This window comes from Musca autumnalis, unplaced genomic scaffold (genome assembly GCF_047663935.1).
Source record: "Musca autumnalis isolate F117 unplaced genomic scaffold, ASM4766393v1 scaffold_1, whole genome shotgun sequence".
Lineage (NCBI taxonomy): Eukaryota > Metazoa > Arthropoda > Insecta > Diptera > Muscidae > Musca > Musca autumnalis.
In genome coordinates, this window is record NW_027411644.1 from 34,926,568 (window position 1) to 34,946,556 (window position 19,989).

The 19,989-nt window shown below is 38.7% G+C and overlaps 1 protein-coding gene across 50 annotated transcripts in view; it reads right to left on the bottom strand.

The window, feature by feature from the left end:
* The window catches only part of gish (casein kinase I gish), a 187,592-nt gene that overhangs the window by 36,465 nt on the left and 131,138 nt on the right, over positions 1-19,989 (bottom strand). For 30 of the 50 annotated variants that reach the window (XR_012411296.1, XR_012411302.1, XR_012411294.1 and 27 more), the window contains 2 exons: positions 13,183-13,334; positions 1,378-1,492 (listed from right to left, as the gene is read on the bottom strand). Coding sequence is in view for 36 of the 50 variants with exons in the window: in XM_073972847.1 (XP_073828948.1) it covers positions 1,378-1,492; positions 13,183-13,334 (267 nt within the window). In the remaining 14 variants the exon portion in view is untranslated. The remainder of the gene's footprint in view (positions 1-1,377; positions 1,493-13,182; positions 13,335-19,989) is intronic. The other 20 variants (XR_012411291.1, XR_012411285.1, XR_012411283.1 and 17 more) reach the window with 1 other exon arrangement.

The window sequence follows — 19,989 nt, forward strand, 5'->3', positions numbered from 1 at the left end:
GCCACGAAATTTCGCCACTTAAAATAGGTCCATGTTTTTTTGTAGCTCCCATATAACGGTACCTCCCGATTTTAGGTATTTTAACGATTTTCCCCAAATATGGCTCCAATTTGCGTATTGGGATGTATACTAATTATTCCATTTTTACATATTTCGACTGGTGTAGGGTATTACATAGTCGGCCCCGCCCGACTTTGGTCTTTTCCTACTGGTTTTGTAATGTAAACTGTCAAAATTTTCGCCAAATGGTCTCATGTTGTCTCTTTTTATCGCTTGTGTTTGTCTATAAAGTGTAGACATGCTATCTCTTACTTACCGAATCATATGGTTTTTTGTTTTGATTTTTCATGGCGAATTCTTAGTTTTTTTGACGTTTTAGATTCGATCAGCTGGGCTGAGGCATCATCTACCTTTGTAATTGTACCATGTAGAACTTAGCAACAGCCATGGTACAATAATACAGGTAGCATTATCATGCCAGCTGATGGTAACATAATGTGTCAATTGCATTGAATTGATGTCAAATTTTGACATCTTATGTTGCCAACAATTGCCGATGCGGCTACCTGTGTATTTGTACCATGGCAACAGCTTTATTTTGGTTGTTAACTCTTATGTTACACGCTGAAACTTGCATACGAAACTTTCCCATTATTTTGGCGTTCCTAGGTCGAATTCCCCATTACACTAATTTCATAAAACTACTTTTGTATGGAACTCGATCTATGAACGCCAAAATAATGGGAAAGTTTCGTATGAAAGTTTTAGCGTGTAACATAAGAGTTTCTTACCGAAAAATTTCGTTAATTACCGAAATTAAAAGCATTTTCATTTGACCGATATTTGTCGGTAACTCGAAAAATGAGTTACAGAATTCCACTACTGGTGACGTAGTACTCTTCTCTTTGCCCTGTCATTCCCGGAGTGCTCGACAAACTGTTAATTAAAATAGCTTGCGCACCTCTTCGGATCAGTCAGTGTAATGTGTTCTTCTTTCTTGTTTACGCTATAGGCGAAAACACAATAAACGTTTGAGTAAAGTTTTGCGTAATTTTTGGTAAAGGAATAAAAGTCAAACACACAGTAAAGTTTGAATTTGGCATTTGGGCATTTAGTTCTGTATTCTTCTACCAAAATTTTACTCAAGCGTTTATTGTGTTTTCGGCTTTAACGCAAAACTTTACTAAAAGGTTGTTTTTTATTATTCGGCTTAATGTGTCTCCGCCTTAACTCTTGTCCCGACTTTGAAATTTTTCATAAGTAATTATTTGATTTTAGATAAGAAAGGTGGAAAGAAGAGCTACTTTCCTTTCAAAGTTTGTTTCCGGCCTTTTTTATATATAAAACAAAAAATATTGTAAAAATTGTCAAACTTACCAATTATGTGGATAATTTTTTCTCGTCTCGTCGATGTTCTGCCAATAAGAAAATTTTCTGGCTTAACATCTCTATAAATTAGGTGCCGACTATGAACATATTCGATCCGGTGGAGCTGTTATGATGTTACAATTTTTTTTTTTGTAAATATAATAAAAATAAAACATACATATATTAGTTACATTATTTTTAAGTTGTTTTTTTTTTTTTAATTTTTTGTTGTTGTTTGTGTTAGATGGGATATATGTTAACATACAGAAATTATTGATTTTGAAAAAAAAAAACGAAACGATTATAAAATTAATACTTCTCTAAAGTGGTCATTACATTTTCATGGATCTTCCATTCCGTTGGTTACTTTTTGCCACAAAAATTAACATTTGAGCCGTAACATTTAAAATTTTTTACTTTAATTCATATAAAAGTTATTGTTGAACATCTTGTAAATGTAAATAGGCCCATTACATTTATAAAAGCCAAAATTCCATGATAAGCTATTAATTAGGCGGCCATCAGACCATCTGCTTTTTCACTTGTATGTTGTCACTTTGGGTATACTAATATACAGAACAGCTGATGTCATACATGTGAAAAAGCAGATGGTCTGATGACGGCCTTATGCTATGTTTAAAAAAACATTTGACGTTTAACCAATGGAATTGACAATTGAAATCGAGTGGATTTCGTAAATGTAAACCAAGCATTAGTCTGTTCAGTTGAAAGAACTGCGGTGTGTCACTGGCATTCATACCCTGATAACATATGTTGAGATTTGTGTAAAAACGCCGTTATATTTTAATGATTAGTAAATGTAGTGTAAATACGACCATTTATTATGTTTAAGAACACATAAGCCGTGTCTTTTTACGTGATAATTAGTAATAATTATTACTAATGTTGCAGATTTTGACAGTTGTATAAAGGAAAATTTGCTGAAAAAATTGTTTCAGCAACATTTAGTAAGTAAAAAGACACACCAATAACACTGTGAACACAAATTTTGGGGCAGAGATAATTCTTTTTGGAGATGAAAGTCCTTGTTGAGTATATTAAGAATCCCAAAGGACAGATCCCCCGTGAGTAGAACTTCCGCGTTATGGCGTAATGAAGTTTTTGCTAGAGACTCTTCTCTAAGAGGAATTTGCCTTGCCCCAGACTTTCACCTCCATTTTGTTGCACCGTGTAATTACTGTTTGCAGTAGAGGTTTGGCGATATGTTTATATCCGTGTAAAAACGCTGTGTGGTGTTATTAACACTCGTGTAAATACGCCTTTCAAAACATTTGCACTGTTTTGCGGTCTAAAAAAACTATAATTGTGTACAATGATCATAAACTGTATGAAAACTGCCAAATAAATGTTAAGCTACTTGACCACACGTCAAATTATCACAAAGTGAAAACCAGCATCAGCTGCTTTAGAGCAAATGTGTTCTTCTTTGACACAGCGGTGCCGAAGTTTTTCGGCAATTTACACACATACGACCCGAATGCATAGAAAGAGCGTACGAAAAAGAGACAATGTTTTGTTTTGTTTTTGTTTTGTAGCGTGCGTGCATAAAAACACACTAACACACAGTCATAAGTTGCCAATAGTTTGAATACATTCACATTTTGGGCTGTTCTCTTTTTGGTCACGTCTGCTTTAGAGACATCGTTTCGAGAATAGAGTTGTACATTCGAGTTCATTTGAAAGATCTAGTTCAATAGTTCAGCTCTTTTAACTGAACTAGTTCAGTAATCTAGTTCATAGTTAACTATCCAGTTCAAACATTCGGATCATAATCGTTCAATAAAACGCATACATACACCAAATAGAAACAAACAATAGAATAATATAATTTAACTACACCAGAACAAAAATATTACATTTACGTTACATTTATTCTAGTAATAAAGAAACACTAAGTTTGTATTAATTTAAGTAAACACGTCCTTCATGTAGGTGGCTGGCAAAAATCTTATGTTGTGTGTGTAGAAACTGTCAATGCAAAAATGCTTTGTGCGCGTGTGTTTCTTTTTATTTCTATCCAGAACAAGGCACATTCAATATGGGAATATGTGGAATTTGTTGTGTTTTTGAAGAAATCACTTCACTTTCGAACAGCTATTCATTGTACCTTGATCCAAAACGTAAACAAACTTATCACATTACGAAGGCATCACTTAACACAGATGACGGCGTAACTTTATGCATATGTGAACGACATGTTGAACTAGATTGTGAATCGTTCGTTCGTTGATCGTACGTACGGTCGCCGACTGATTATAGTTCTGTGAACTATAATGAACTATATCGACTGATCTAGTTCATACGCTCTATTCAATGAATCGTTCAATTGGACTAGTTCGTTCATGAACTATACAACTCTATTCGAGAATACTCCTCTTCATCCTATTATTAAGTATCTCTTGTGCCAGACACTGAAAATAACAAATGAAAATATTTTAGCTTTTAGAAGAGAGCGGAGGTGAAGGAGCTCCCTTTCTCCCTTCTTACCCATAAGCTCAAAACATTTTCATGAAAATTTTCATAGTCTGGCACAAGACTATTTTATTAATAGTTTAAAAGCAACATTTTTGACAATGTTTAACAGAAATGGAAATTCAAGTCCATTTTCACATATTTCAATAAAGAACAACATCAAATAAGTAGGTGAAATATGTGAGTGCGTATACTTAAATATTGTGTAAACACGGCCAATTAAACATGTGTACTAAAAATGCATTTTACACATGCGTTTAAAACAGGTGTTTTGGGAATTTACGTCATTCATTTGACAGATATTCTATGAAAGTGACAAATGACGCATGGTTTAGATGTAAAAGCCACTTAAAGGCGCAAAAAACTATACAAAATGCATGCCCTTTCAAGACTCTATTTAAAAAATAAAGAAATGCAAGATCGCATTTAAATTAGGTTGTGGCTTTCTATTATTTTTTTACACGAAATTGAGTGCGAAATGAGCAGCAAATATCAACAACAGCATTACACGCCATATCCACACATATGGCGACTGAACACAGTCATGGCGGCTCTTGACATATTGAAGGCAATTGAAAAGTTGGATAATCCATTATATGTGTGGACATCAGTCGGTTGTGAAATTCAACCACTAACAACCCCAAAATATTGCGTGTAATTTTCGATAGCTTAAGTCGTCCGCGCAAGCCACAGTATTTGCGATAAGATCAGAAGTAGGGGCAACGTCGTCAAGTCGCTGACCGGCATCACTTGGGTTGCTGATAAAGACACCTTGTTGAGCTTGGACAAAGCAATAGTCAAACCTGCAAGAATGTCACACTGAGAACTGCAACACAGGATGTTGTCGATGCAGGGGCCTAATGAAGAGATTCGATTCGATCGAGTATTTGCTCGAGAATGAAAAAATCAAACTATGAAAACCTATTCGCGCCACCAACTGTACATTTACTAAGGTATATGCTTTAGACATTTGTTACAACAAAGTCAAAAAGTTTTACAAAAATATATAATTTCGCACAGTTTTCTAGCACATCTTCATTCCGAAAGTATTATTCAACGATTTCAACAAATATTTACATTTTTTCGTTAATAATTTTGTTTTTTAGTTTTTGCTTTAAAATAAACAATTTTTTTACCATCTACCTTCTTAATGTTCTTTGGAGAGGACAAAGGTGTTCATAGCTCGATTTTTTCATTCACGAGCAAATTCTCGATCGAATCGAATGTCGTAATTAGGCCCCAGTACCTGGTTGGGTGTTATCGCCATTAGCTTCCCATGAGCGTCAGGTGAGATCTTCATGATCTAGAGAGAGAGGTCCAAAGGTAGAAACCTTTAGACCAACGAGCCCATCAGACAGGCTTGGATAGCATTCACACTGATGCAGTCGCGCAGGCAGTACAGAGATACAGTGTGAATGCCGTACTTGGGGACCACAACCATCGCAGCAGGAGAATATCAGCTGCCAAGGTAAACACGAATGGTTTTAGCCCAGTTAATATCCGGACGATGCAGCCGCCTCAATTTTTATTGGGCTCGAATTGATGCCAGGATACCCAAAACATCTCCTACATGTGGATTGGGATTACCCGACACGTTGCATTTGTTTAACTGCCTAGATAATACCACTCACTTGTCTGTCTCCTGATTCTTTATGGACGCAACCAGTCCAGGATGCAGACTGTTTGAGTCTGGATATAGTAAAACACGGGTGATTTTAGCCCAGTTAATATCCGGACGATGCAGCCGCCTCAATTCGTATTGGGCTCAAATTGATGCCACGATACCCCAAGACATGTCCGACATGTGGATAGGGATCACCCGACACGTTGCATTTATTTAGCTGCCCAGATAATTCAACGTAATCTTTTAATGACATTTAGTAAATATAATTTAACGTATGGCCAGACCACTTAATAAAAGAGGAAGTTGACGACGTTGAAACAGCTGCCATGGCAAACACGGGTGGTTTAGCCCATTTAAGATCCGGACGATGTAGCCGCCTCAATTCGTATTGGGCTCGAATGGATGCCACGATAGCCAAAACATATACGACATGTGGATTGGGACCACCCGACACGTTGCATTTATTTAACTGCCCAGATAATCCCACTCACCTGTCTCCTGATTCTTTATGGACGCAATTAGTCCAGGTTGCAGAATGTTTCAGTTTGGATACAGTGGAACCAGAAACTGATAAGACGCGAAGGAACATATGTAAACATATGCGTTGCTACAACAGCAACAGCGAGTTCATTACTTCAACGTAAAGTTTTAATGACATTTAGTAAATCTAATTTAACGTACGACTCCACCACTTAATAAAGCAGGTTGTTGTTGTAACAGTGTTTTATTATTATGTTTGTATGTTCGTTCTCCAGTCTGGCTCTTGGTCTATCTCCAGTTCCGGCAAGTTGGCTACTTCGATGGGATGTAACCACAGATCCACTGGAGTCAGATTAGTAGGCTTGGCGGGACAGTTGAATAGGTGCTTAGTATCGTGCGGGCCCATGCCGCATACTGGGCAGATGTCTTGCACGGTGCGATCGATTCCCACCCAATATGAATTTACTGCAATATGCCGAGCGCAATTGAGCCTAAACTACTCAGGTTTGTCGTGGCAGCTGACGCTCTTCAGCTGCGATAGATGGGGAATGTACTCCGATGACTGCATTCACACAATAATTGCTTAGCAACTGTGTCCGTGTGAATGCTGTTCAAATCTGCCTGATATGCCTGTTGATCTAGAGGTTCTCTCCTATATTGTTGGACCGTCGTCTCTAGAGCATGAATATCCTTCTTGATATGTCTGGGTGTATCGGTGGCCAGCAGATGGTGATTGGGATGGCTCTCACGGTAACACCCGAGCAAGTACTGCAACGATAGCATCTAATTATGTTGTCGTACTGGAAGAATCTTTGCCTCCTCATGTAGATGGTCCACTGTAGATTTGAGGAGGCACCCTGTTGCTGTTCTCAGGTCGGCGTTCTGACAAATTTGAATCTTATCCCACTGCGTGTCACATAAATTCGCGGACCAAACTGGCGCCGCATAGCTTACCACAGACCGACTTATCGCTTTATACGTGGTCAACAAGGTTTCTTTATCTGCAAAACAAGTGCTGTCGGCTAGGGACTTGAGGACCTTGTTCCTACATTTCAGTTTATCGCAGATAGCTGTGGCATGCGCGGACGACGTGAAAGTGGTGTCGAATGTGACCCCTAGAATTTTGGGACAGTTTGTGGTCGGAATTCTGTTACCATCGACCCTGATATTCAACTCTCTTCTATACTGCGCCGTCCATGTGGTGAACAGATAGGTCATCGATTTAGTGGCGGATATCTGCATATTCCTCGCGTGGAAAAAGGTGGTAAGATCGGTTAAATATGAGTTCAGTCTCTCACAGATGTCATCCAGGGTAGGTACCTGACGCCACGATCGTACAATCATCCGCATACGTTACGATCTCAATGCCGTCTGGAGGGGCGGAATACAGGAAAAGTAGAGGTTAAACAGTTCCGGAGATATCACCCCTCAATGGGGAACTCCCTGTTTCACTCTACGGGGCTTGGATTTCTTGTTCCTGAATTCCACATACGACTGGCAACCACACATATAGTTGATTATCCAACGTTTCAGACGTGGCCGGAATGGTGTCTGCTCGATGTCCTCGAACAGCGTGGAGTGCTTGACAGTATCAAAGGCTTTTGATAAGTCAAGCGCCACCATCACTGTTCTATCACACGGCCGCTCCTGGTTGAGTCCTCGACAAATATGTGTGGAGATGGCGTGCAGGGCTGTTGTCGTGCTGTGCTGCTTACGGAATCCATGCTGATGATCGGTAACTTGATAGCTATTTCTAATGCTGGGGAGGACTAAGGCCTCAAGGGTCTTCGCTACAGGTGACAAAAGCGAAATCGGCCAGTACCATGCACCTTTGCTGGCATCCTTGTCTGGCGTCAGTAGCAGCACCACCAAGCCCATTTTCCAGACTTCGGGAACAATAAGGGTGGCTAGCGACAGGTTGAGAACTTTAGTAAGATACTCCACTCCCGGCTCATCCAGCTGTTTCAATATTACCATGGAAATTCCGTCAGGGCCCAACGCTTTGGATGATTTAGCGTTCCTGATGGCATTCGCAACATCATCCAATGTAAACTGTGGTGGTTCATCCTCGGCAGGAAGAGATCTAATGCGACGTAACACTCTTCTCTTCGCCCTGTCACTCTCGGGGTGCTCGACAAACAGTCGATTGAAGTAACTTGCACACCTCTTCGGGTCAGTCAACGTAACGTCGCCAAACGTGACTGAGGTCCTGTCATCCCTCCTTCCGGGGTTCGAGAGTGACTTAACCGTTGTCCACAACTTGCTTATACCGGCTCCAATGTTGCAACTCTTCAGATGATTTAACCACTTGTTCCGCTTATGTTCGCCGACCAGCCGGTTAACTTCCAGTGTCAGCTCCCTGACTCTGGGGTCGTCGGGGTTGGTTCGACAAAGCTCATTACGCTCATTTGAAAATCCCGTCGCCTCTGCTGGGAAATTTGGTCTTACTTCGGGTATTCGACCAGCAGGTATATGACGAGCGGCTGCAGCATTGATGATTTCTCGGAACGAACGTGCGGCGGTCAGAGGTGATGAAGTCGGGTGGTCTGCTAATGGAGACAGTTATGGGGAGATGGTCTGATCCAAGGGAAATGACGGGTTGCCAGGTAACGTCATTTGTCAGACCAGGTGACACGATGGTTATGTCAGGCGAACTGTGACACTCTCCTCTAATTCTGGTAGGGGCGTCCTCATTGACCGTGCAAAACGTAGAGCTATCAATCTGCTCAGCCAGCGCTGTACCTCTCTGGTCGTTTCCGAGGGCCGAATGCCACATCTCATGATGCGCATTAAAATCCCCCAGGACCAGACGATTATGACCTTGCAAGAGCGGGCTAATGTCAGGCCTATAATCAGGGATACAGCTATTTCTCGGCGGGATGTATACGTTCTGCAGCTCTATCTCGGCAGCTTCACACCTGACTGCTACCCCCATACATTCCATGTACGGGTCGTTAAAGGCAGACTCAAGCGAGATAGGTCTGTATTGGGCAGACTGGTGCAATAGGAAAGCCAATCCCCCACCTCCACTTCTGGTGCGATCTTTCCTCAAAACATTGTAACCGTCACAATGCTCTAAGCTGTGGTTGTTGTTCAGCTTGGTTTCCTGCACCGCCGCGACCTTGATGTTCTTCCGACTCATAAAATCTACTATCTCCTCGATCTTACCTCGGAGTCCATTGCAATTCAATTGCAAAAAGGCTGCATTTTCGGGGATTGGGACAACAACGGCTGGTATTAAAGGCTGCGTGTGCGGTTGTTATCGAGGGGACTGCGGGGGAGTTTCGTGATCAGACGACGAGGGAGTCTCGTAATCCGACGACGACTCACTGGGGACTGCGTTCACGCAGCAACATAGTCCCTGTTGTAGTCCCTCACGTGGACGAGTCCAGAGCAACCCCTTAGATGCACCCACTCCTGACATCTATTGCATCTCACCGAAGGTTTGATGTGGGTGAAGATGCGGATGTGACAAACTGAGCACAGATATATTGGTCCTGGGGTTTCCTCCGTCCCGGCTCGGACCAATAGAATTCGGAGCAGGCATTCCGGGATATGCTGCTCCCAATACAGAAAAACGAAACAAATACAAACATGTACACACTGAGGTGGCAGCCGCTGGCCGGAACATTCGTTTTGTGTTGTTCCGGGTCAATCCGGTACGAAAGAACCTGCTGCCGTGGAATTAAAGTTGACAGCACTCTTGCTATCGAAAGAATTTTACGACTACTTTTTATTGGTCACTACTTTACCGAAAAATATTGTTAAGTACCGAAATTATAAGCATTTTATTTATTTGAAATTTTGCCTATTAAGGCGAAGGTCATTTTAATATTAATTTTTAATTTCTCGTTGGAAGTCGAGCTTAATGACCGATAATATTTGCAAGTGAAATGGTAAAACTGGAAAAAATTAGCAAAAGTTCATTTGAATTAATAGAAAGCTGTAAAATCAGCAAATTGAAGAATCAACTTGAGGTGTGGCATGGCCGCTTAAGACTTTGGGTAATTTGTCAGTGTCGCACACATGTGCAGTTAAACAGTATGACAAACTTGAAACCGTTAGTGAGAGATACATCTCTAATAAGGAGATCAAGAGAAGTGTAAATACGGCCAAATGGCAGGGTTGGATAATTGGAATTAGAAAAGAAAAATTTTTAATTCTTAATTTCTCGTTGGGAGTCGAGCTTAATGACCGATGATTTTTGCAAGTGAAATGGTAACATTGGAAAAAATTAGCAAACGTTCTGGACTGTTCTTATATTAATTGTATGCGTTTTGAAGGGAATGTATTTCGTGTAAAAAGTCGCAAAAATTGAAGATTCAATATACAACAGGTGGTGCAATTTTGGTACAATTTTAATGTTCATGATTACTGTGTAATAACGACCACAAACGCGATGGGCCTTTTTGTTACTTTGCTTTGTAAAAATTGTTTATAAAATGTATACAATTGTATAAAATTACGTCTCATCATCTATTTTGTAAACACAGCTTAGCGACGAACGAAATTGTGACAAACAGAAGGCAAGTCTCGTAATTTCCACACATTACAGTAACAACAACCACAAATATGTTGCATACGCCACATACATTTGGTTAACTAAAATTGGTGTATGGCCATGCCACTTAATGCAATTATCATTGACTGATTCAGGTTAACTAGATTAGGGCGTACTTACATTTGTATGAAATGCATCAATCAAGTTGTCAATGTGTTTGAATGCATTTGTCAAAACACATGTTTTAATGTATCACTCAAGCTGAAAACACATACAACGTTCGAGTAAAGTTTTGTGTTGGACGTTGAGGAAAAACAACAATAACAGGGCGACGCCGACACCAAAGTCCAGCGTTGATTTCAAATGAATTTGAATTTTTCGGCATCATGCCCAACAGTGTAAAAACGGCCAAAACGACACAAAACTTTGCCCAAACGTTGGACGTGTTTTCAGCTTCACTGAAAATATGTTAGTCTGTGTTTAGATACACAAATTTCTCGGGAAAGTAAATTGAGTTTTTGGGAGAGAGCAGAGAGGAAAGAGCTCCTCAATACTCTTTCCTACCCCCTATGGCCTAAAAACTGAATTTACTTTCCTGTGTGTCTAAACACGGACTAAGCCTTTAGAGCTGTTTAAAATCTGGTTGATTTCCATGAATAACGTGTAACCACGGCCACAAAAATATATAGCTTTCATGTTATTGTGTAAAAGTGGGTATATTTATCAGAAATTTGTGTAACTTCATGTCATTACATTTTGAAAAATGTGGAAAACAGTAAAATAAATGTATCTTAAGTTACAAATATTAGATTTTCAAAAAATATTAATAAAATTTCAACGGTTTTTTTTTTTTTCAAAAATCAAATAATTTTTGTATGTTATTCATGTACGTTTGTATGTAAATGTGTGTAAGCACAGTTATGTTTGTTTAAAACATGCATGAGAATAATTTCACTTAGCTTAAAATAGGCAGTAAATATATATTTTTTTAAAGAAAATAAAATAATAGTGTCTCAACTAGCGCATTATTTCATTTTTTTCTTCTTTTGGATACTAAAACACATTTAATAATGATATTCTTGGCAAATTGTATTTTTAATAAATTTTATGATTTTTTTGATATTGAAATTGTAGCAATTCGATTACTTTTGTAAATGTAAATTATTATTTACTTTTGATTTTTTTTTTTAATAAAAAGCAGTGTTATAAAAATTAAAAAAAAAAAAATAATTCAAAATAAAACTAAATAAAAAAACTAAACTTTGTGTTGCTGTTTTTTACTGTGGTTGGTGGTAAAAACATGCTTCCAATTTAAAAATAAATCATAATCTTATGTGTGTTGTGAGAAATAGCTATATAGGAAAAAATATGTATTGAATAAAACATTCTAGTAATGATTTTATTTTTGCTAAAACGTCTAAATGGTGATACAAAAAAAAACCTTAACCATTTTTTTAATTCGATTTTATAATGCAGTTTGTTTGGTTATTAGTCAAAGGTTAATAAAACAAAATGATTGGATTATTTTCAAACAATGATGACAATTTTTTTTATTAAATGAACAAAACGAAATGTATGTGTAACAAAGAACAAAAAATAATATAGGCCAAAATAAGTTAAAAAAACAATGTGATATTCATGTCAGATACATTTGCTAACATATGGTCTGAAAAAAGTCCAAAGGAAATGCCACAAAATGTGCGAACAGTGGTATTTTTTAATAAGTTGTTAGTAAATTGTAATTAAAAGATAGATAATCAATGAGTTAAAAACATACATTTTCATTTGAATTAATAAAAACCTGTAAAATCATCAAACTGAAGAATCAACTTGATGTGTGGCATGGCCGCTTAATAAAAACCTGTAAAATCACCAAATTGAAGAATCAACTTGATGTGTGGCATGACCGCTTAATAAAAACCTGTAAAATCACCAAATTGAAGAATCAACTTGATGTGTGGCATGGCCGCTTAAGGCTTTGGGTAATTTGTCAGTGTCGCACACATGTGCAGTTAAACAGTATGACAAACTTGAAACCGTTAAGCTGAAAACACATACAACGTTTGAGTAAAGTTTTGTGTCGTTTTGGCCGTTTTTACACTGTTGGGCATGATGCCGAAAAATTCAAATTCATTTGAAATATATGCCGACAAACAGATAAACGCTGGACTTTGGTATCGTCGTCGCCCTGTTGTTGTTGTTTTTTTCTCGACGCCCAACGCAAAACTTTAATCAAACGTTGTATCTGTTTTCAGCTTTAATCAAACGTTGTATCTGTTTTCAGCTTTAGTGAGAGATACCTCTCTAATCAAGAGAAGTGTAAATACGGCCACCAAATGGCAGGGCTGGATAATTAGAATTAGAAAAGAAAAAATTTAGAATGTTGCAAAAAATAGATGTTCTATTTATAGATGAGTATTAAAAGCTATTCTTATCCCTATTTTCCTTTAAAAGACCTTTTAATTCTTTTTTTTTTGTCGCCTAAAACCTGTGGATTTTATCAGACTTTTTTCAAACCATATGTTGCCATTTTTCATATTTTAAGGGTGGTGGTGATTTGTTAAAGCGGTGTTTTATTTCGTTTCTTATTTTTTGAATAATTTTCATTATGATGTTTGTGTCTTTGTTGTTGTTTTTTCGTTTAAGTTGAAGAAAAAAAGAGTTATTTGATTTGGTTTTGTTGGTTGGTTGTTTGGTTTTTTTTTTTGGTACTTACTAATTGTATAGCTATCAGTAGTACTGTCTTCAAAGTGAAACGTCTGCCGCAAATATCAAATAAATCTTCAAGTGATGGACCGAGCAATTCCATAACAAGAGCATTGTACTTGCCGCATGGTCCGAAGTAATATACTTCGGGTACACCTTCTGCTACAATAATAATAATAATAACAAACAAAAACAATAACAACAACAATGGAATTTTGGTTTGGTTAAGTAGTAAAGCAGTTTCTGTTTCTTATAAAAAAAATGAAAATTAAAGAAGGGCATATTTTTTTTTTTGGTAAAAAATATTTATGTAGTTAATAAAAAAACTGGGCGGCTTAGTTTTTAGTGGAGGGGGCGCGCTTTATTAAGAAGAATTTGTTGCGTAAGGCTTTGAAAATGTTTCAAATTGTTGTTGTTGTTGTCGTCTGGATTGATTTACTTTTTAACATTTTTTGGTTGAATAGAAGAGCAGATCTGTTAAAATATTTTCTCTCTATTTTATTTTGCTTTCAAGCTTTGAATTTTACTTTAATTTTAGCCAAGCCAATACAAAAAAAAAATTAATTTTAAGCTTAAAACATTTTGTTTTATTTACCACCTTCATTTTAGTTTCATTGTCATCATTATCTTTATTATTACAAAAGAAAAAAATTTATTCTCTCTTTGCATATTTTCGAAATGGAAGTCAAATGCTTGCTTTTTCTTTAACTATTATAAGTAAGAAGAATTGCATAGTATTTTTATGTTACAGTTTTTATATACTTACAACAATATATTGATATTTTTGTTTAATGCTAAAATCCCGTCAATGTCTGTTAAAATATATTTACAATCCTCTCACAATCTTTGTAGTAACCCACAAAAACACTCATTGTATGTAGAGTTTTAGAACAAATATGGCAACACTAAAACATATAGAAGAAGTACTGCTACATTTTCTTTACACATACGCTAGGTCTTGGTATGACAAATGTTTTTAGAAAATTGAATGAGTTTAACATTACTGTAATGTAAACGCAATTCTTTAATCACTATCTACATTTTAAAAAACAGTGAATGAAATTCCTTCTATTGCCCATTATTAACCACCCATGGATACGTTTAACATCTGCATGTGATGTAATAACGGCCATTATAAATTTGTAGCTTAACGAAACGGATTATAGTGACTGTTATTCCATCAACAGACAACATAAAATCAGATATGTGTTGTTTTTACACTATTTTACACCTTTATAGAAAAGCAACTTGACGTGTGGCCGGGCCACTCAAGACATTATGTAGTAATTTGTCAATGTCACACACATATACAGTTAAACAGATAGTGGCATCTCTCTGGTTTAAGAGGTTAAGAGAGTTGGTTGTGTAAAAACGGACAATTGACAGGGATGGAAAACCTGAATTGTACACCAAAAAAAGATTCTCAGCTCAGTTGAAATACCTCTGTGGTCTTAAAGCCATTTTACATATAAAAAGATAATTTCAGTTGAATGGAATTAATTTATATGCCGTTATCACATCAAATGCTATTGATAAATTTTAACCCACATATAACTTTAATATCTACACGTGATGTAGTAACGGCCATTAGCGTTGATATAACACATTTTTATTGTTATACCCTAGACAGACGGCAGCGTTAATTTGAATTAGGAACTGCATTTATTTTTACCCTGAAAGACGACAAATTCTGCATTTACGAAACAGCTGATTGCTGGTTAACATGTATTTTGTTGTTGTTTGAACTGCAAAATTTTGGTTGTACTGCATTATCTGTTATTGCACTGCAATATCGGCCTTCGTTCTCTGTGCAAATCAATAGAATTTCCTACAGTATTGCCATATTAAAATTTAGTAAATGCAGATTAAATACTGTTCTATCTTCTGCATTAAGAATGTGGATAATGCACGAATTAATGTGCATTAAGGGAGTTAATGCAAATTAACGCTGCCGTCTGTCTAGGGTATTATGCTCTGTTCCAGAACTTGCAAGAAGCTACTATTTTTTAATACGATAATATTTGTATACCCTTCACCATAGGATGGGGGTATATTAAGTTTGTCACTACGTTTGTGACTACTCGAAATAATCATTGTAGACCCCACAAACAATATATATTCTTGATCACCGTGCAATTCTACATCGATATAGCCATGTCCGTCTGTGGAAATCACTCTAGCGTCCGAACGGATTGACGTAGATGGATGAAATTTTGGGAAAATCTATTATTTGTACGTAGGACTTTTGGTATTGAAAGCGGGCTATGTAGGTCCACGCTTTCTTATAGCCCCCATACAAAATGACGCGTGACGCGTCGTCGTTTTTAGGAATTTTTAAGATATTTGTCCCATTTTACCACCGAATTGGTTGTAATTTGGTGTTTTGTGTCTCCAGAGGCCAAAAAACATTCTTACCAAAGTTGGTTTATATAGGTCCACGTTTTGGTATAGCCCCCATATAACGCCCCATATAAAGTACGCGTCATTTTAATATATTTTGAATGTATTAGTCCCATTTGACAACATAATCGGTTGTAACTTTATATTTTGTATTTCCAGAGGCTAAGAAACATTTCTACCATAAAATGTTTATATAGGTCCACGTTTTGATATAGCCCCTATAGGACGATATCTCCCGATTTGCGGTATTTTGAAGGTTTTGGCCTCATTATCACACCGAGATGGCTGAAATTTGGTATTTAGTCTTCATTGGGGGTATAAAACTTTGTAGGTATAGGTCCGCGCCATCATATAGCCCCCATAGAACGGTAACTTCCGATGTTCGGTATTTTGAAGGTTGTGGCCACATTAATCCACCGAAATGGCTGAAATTTGTAGTGGAGGGTATAAAAAGTTCGGCCCGACCGAACTTAACGCTTTTCCTACTTGTTTCCTTTATATTATCGAAAAAAACAGTAAAATATAGTAGATGTTTGCAGTTCTGGAACGGACCATTAAATTATTTTAAATTTTGGGCCAAACCTATAGCTCTGCGTGTTAGTTCAGAAATACAAAAACAAAATATGTACATGTATTTCAAATCGAAATACATGTATTTTGTTTTTGTATTTTTGAACGCACACGCTCTTTTATTGAAAGTCAACTTGACATGTGGCCTGGCCACTTAAGGTATTTTGTAATAATTTGTCAATGTCACCCATGTACAGTTAAACAGGCCACTACTATCTGTCTCTATCTCTCTGATTAAACATGTTAAGAGTTGGTTGTGTAACAACGGATAATTGGCAGGGATGGAAAAACTGAATCCCATTTAAAATATGTTTGTTGAATAAAACACACAAATGAAGCGTAAAAAAGGCTTATGATGTAGTAGTTGCCATTATACATCCCTTTTAGTCCTAGATAATGGAAAATAAATATATTACTTCTATTTTATGAAGAAATTCTGCAATTCAGTATAAATAAAACGTGTAAAATCTGGATTTTTTACATAAGTTCATATTCCTACCTTTTTTAGAAGAATAATTTAAGAAGAATACCTACATAAAATTAATTAAGAGTGGTGTTTTGGCCAGGTTAATAGTTAGTTATGTCTTTGAAGAAACAAACTAATTTAGAACATTATACATGCATAGGTTGAAAAGGGATAGATAAAAAAAGAGGGTCAAAATGAAAATTAAAAAGGGAAGTTTAGATTTTTTTTGGTTAAGTCAAACCTACAGAAGTAGCCTAACGACGACGATTAATGCCAATAGAAATATAATAAAACAAATAAAAAATTATCTTCTCTTCTCTCTGCCATCTAAGACAGGGTTTAGTTAGTTCGCTACAAAAAAAAATTATTAACTGTTATAGGAGCAACATTAGCCCACTTGAAGAAGGTCATAACCGTCTGGTCTCATAATGAGTTGTGGCATTCGGTCCTCGGAAACGACCGGTAGTGCTATTCTCTCATTTCCTGAGTTAAAATGCTTATAATTTCGGTAATTAACCATGTTTGTGGGTAAGTTAACGACGAATAAAAATTAGTCATAAGGTTCTACCGATAGCAGGAGTGTTGTCAACTTTTATTTGAATTTTTCGTTCATAATATTGCGTTTTAATTATACGAGATTTTTGTCGGTAAATCAAAAAATGAGTTACAGAATCCCACTACAGGATGCGTATAGTAGAGCAGATTGATAGCCGTACTTTTTGCACGATCAATGAGGAGGCCCTTCCAGACTTAGCGGAGAGTATCACAGTTCGCCAGATCAATCCCACGGCAGCGGGTTCTTTCGTACCGGATTGACCCGGAACAACACAAAACCAATGTTCCGGCCAGCGGCTGCCACCTCAGTGTGTACATGTTTGTATTTGTTTCGTTTTTCTGTATTGGGAGCAGCATATCCCGGTATGCCTGCTCCGAATTCTATTGGTCCGAGCCGGGACGGAGGAAACCCCAGGACCAATATATCTGTGCTCAGTTTGTCATATCCGCATCTTCACCCACATCCAACCTTCGGTGAGATGCAATAGATGTCAGGAGTGGGTGCATCTAAGGGGTTGCTCTGGACTCGTCCACGTGAGGGACTACGACAGGGACTATGTTGTTGCATGCTGTGTGAACACAGTCCCCAGTGAGTCGTCGTCGGATTACGAGACTGCCTCGTCGTCTGATTACGAAACTCCCCCGCAGTCCCCTCGACAACAACCGCACACGCAGCCTTTAACACCAGCCTTTGTTGTCCCAATCCCCGAAAATGCAGCCTTTTTGCAATTGAATTGCAATGGACTCCGAGGTAAGATCGAGGAGATAGTAGATTTTATGAGTCGGAAGAACATCAAGGTCGCGGCGGTTCAGGAAACCAAGCTGAACAACAACCACAGCGTAGAGCATTGTGATGGTTACAATGTTCTGAGGAAAGATCGCACCAGAACTGGAGGTGGGGGATTGGCTTTCCTATTGCACCAGTGTGTCCAATACAGACCTATCTCGCTTGAGCCTGTCTCTAATGACCCGTACATGGAATGTATGGGGGGGTAGCAGTCGGGTGTGGAGCTGCCGAGATAGAGTTGCTGAATGTATACATCCCGCCGAGAAACAGCTGTATCCCTGATTATAGGCCTGACATTAGCCCGCTCTTGCAAGGTCATAATCGTCTGCTCCTGGGGGATTTTAATGCGCATCATGAGATGTGGCATTTGGCTCTCGGAAACGACCAGAGAGGTACAGCGCTGGCAGAGCAGATTGATAGCTCTACGTTTTGCTCGGTCAATGAGGACGCCCTTACCAGAATTAGAGGAGAGTGTCACAGTTCGCCAGAAATAACCATCGTGTCACCTGGTCTGACAAATGACGTTACCTGACAACCCGTCATTTCCCTTGGATCAGACCATCTCCCCATAATTGTCTCCATTAGCAGACCACCCGACTTCATCACCTCTGAACGCCGCACGTTCGTCAATCATAAAAAAGCTGATTGGCCGAGTTTCAGAGAGTTCACCAATCATCGCTTCAGAGAATTGCCCAATCCTTCTGATGTTCGGGTAGCGGAAAAGACGTTCCGGGTCGAATACCCGAAGTAAGACCAAATTTCCCAGCAGAGGCGACGGGATTAGCAAATGAGCGTGATGAGCTTCGTCGTAGCAACCCCAATGACCCCAGAGTCAGGGAGCTGACACTGGAAGTTAACAGGCTGGTCGGCGAGCATAAGCAGAACAAATGGTTAAATCATCTGAAGAGCTGCAACATTGGAGCCGGTATAAGTAAATTGTGGACAACGGTTAAGTCACTCTCGAACCCCGGAAGGAGGGATGACAGGACCTCAGTCACGTTTGGCGACGTTACGTTGACTGATCCGAAGAGGTGTGCAAGTTACTTCAATCGACTGTTTGTCGAGCACCCCGAGAATGACAGGGCGAAGAGAAGAGTGTTACGTCGCATTAGATCTCTTCCTGCCGAGGATGAACCACCACAGTTTACCATGGATGATGTTGCAAATGCCATCAGGAACGCTAAATCATCCAAAGCGTTGGGTCCTGACGGAATTTCCATGGTAACGTTGAAACAGCTGGATGAGCCGGGAGTGGAGTATCTCACTAAAGTTCTCAACCTGTCGCTAGCCACCATTATTGTTCCCGAAGTCTGGAAAATGGGCAGGGTGGTACCGCTACTGAAGCCAGGCAAGGATGCCAGCAAAGGTGAATCGTACAGGCCGATTTCGCTTTTGTCGCCCGTAGCAAAGACTTGGCCTTAGTCCTCCCCAGCATTAGAAATAGCTATCAAGTTGCCGATCATCAGCATGGATTCCGTAAGCAACACAGCACGACAACGGCGCTGTACGCCATTACCACATATATCTGTCAAGGACTCAACCAGAGACGACCGTGCTTGACTTATTAAAAGCCTTTGATACAGTCAGGCACTCCACGCTGTTTGAGGACATTGAGCAGACAACCCTCCGGCCAAGCTTGAAACGTTGAATAGTCAATTATATGTGTGGACGCCAGTCGTACGTGGAATTCAGGAACAAGAAGTCCAAACCCCGTAGAGTGAAACAGGGAGTTCCCCAAGGTGGGGTGATATCTCCGGAACTGTTTAACCTCTACCTCTCCTGTATTCCGCCCCGATTGCACGATCCTGGCGTCGGGTACCTATCCTGATGACATCTGTGAGAGACTGAACAACTATTTAACCGATCTTACCACCTTTTTCCATTCGAGGAATATGCAGATTTCCGCCACAAAATCTACAGCCACTCTGTTCACCACATGGACAGCGCAGTTTGGACGTGAGTTGAATGTCGTGGTCGACGGTAGCAGAATTCCGACCACAAACTGCCCTAAAATTTTAGGGGTCACATTCGACATTACA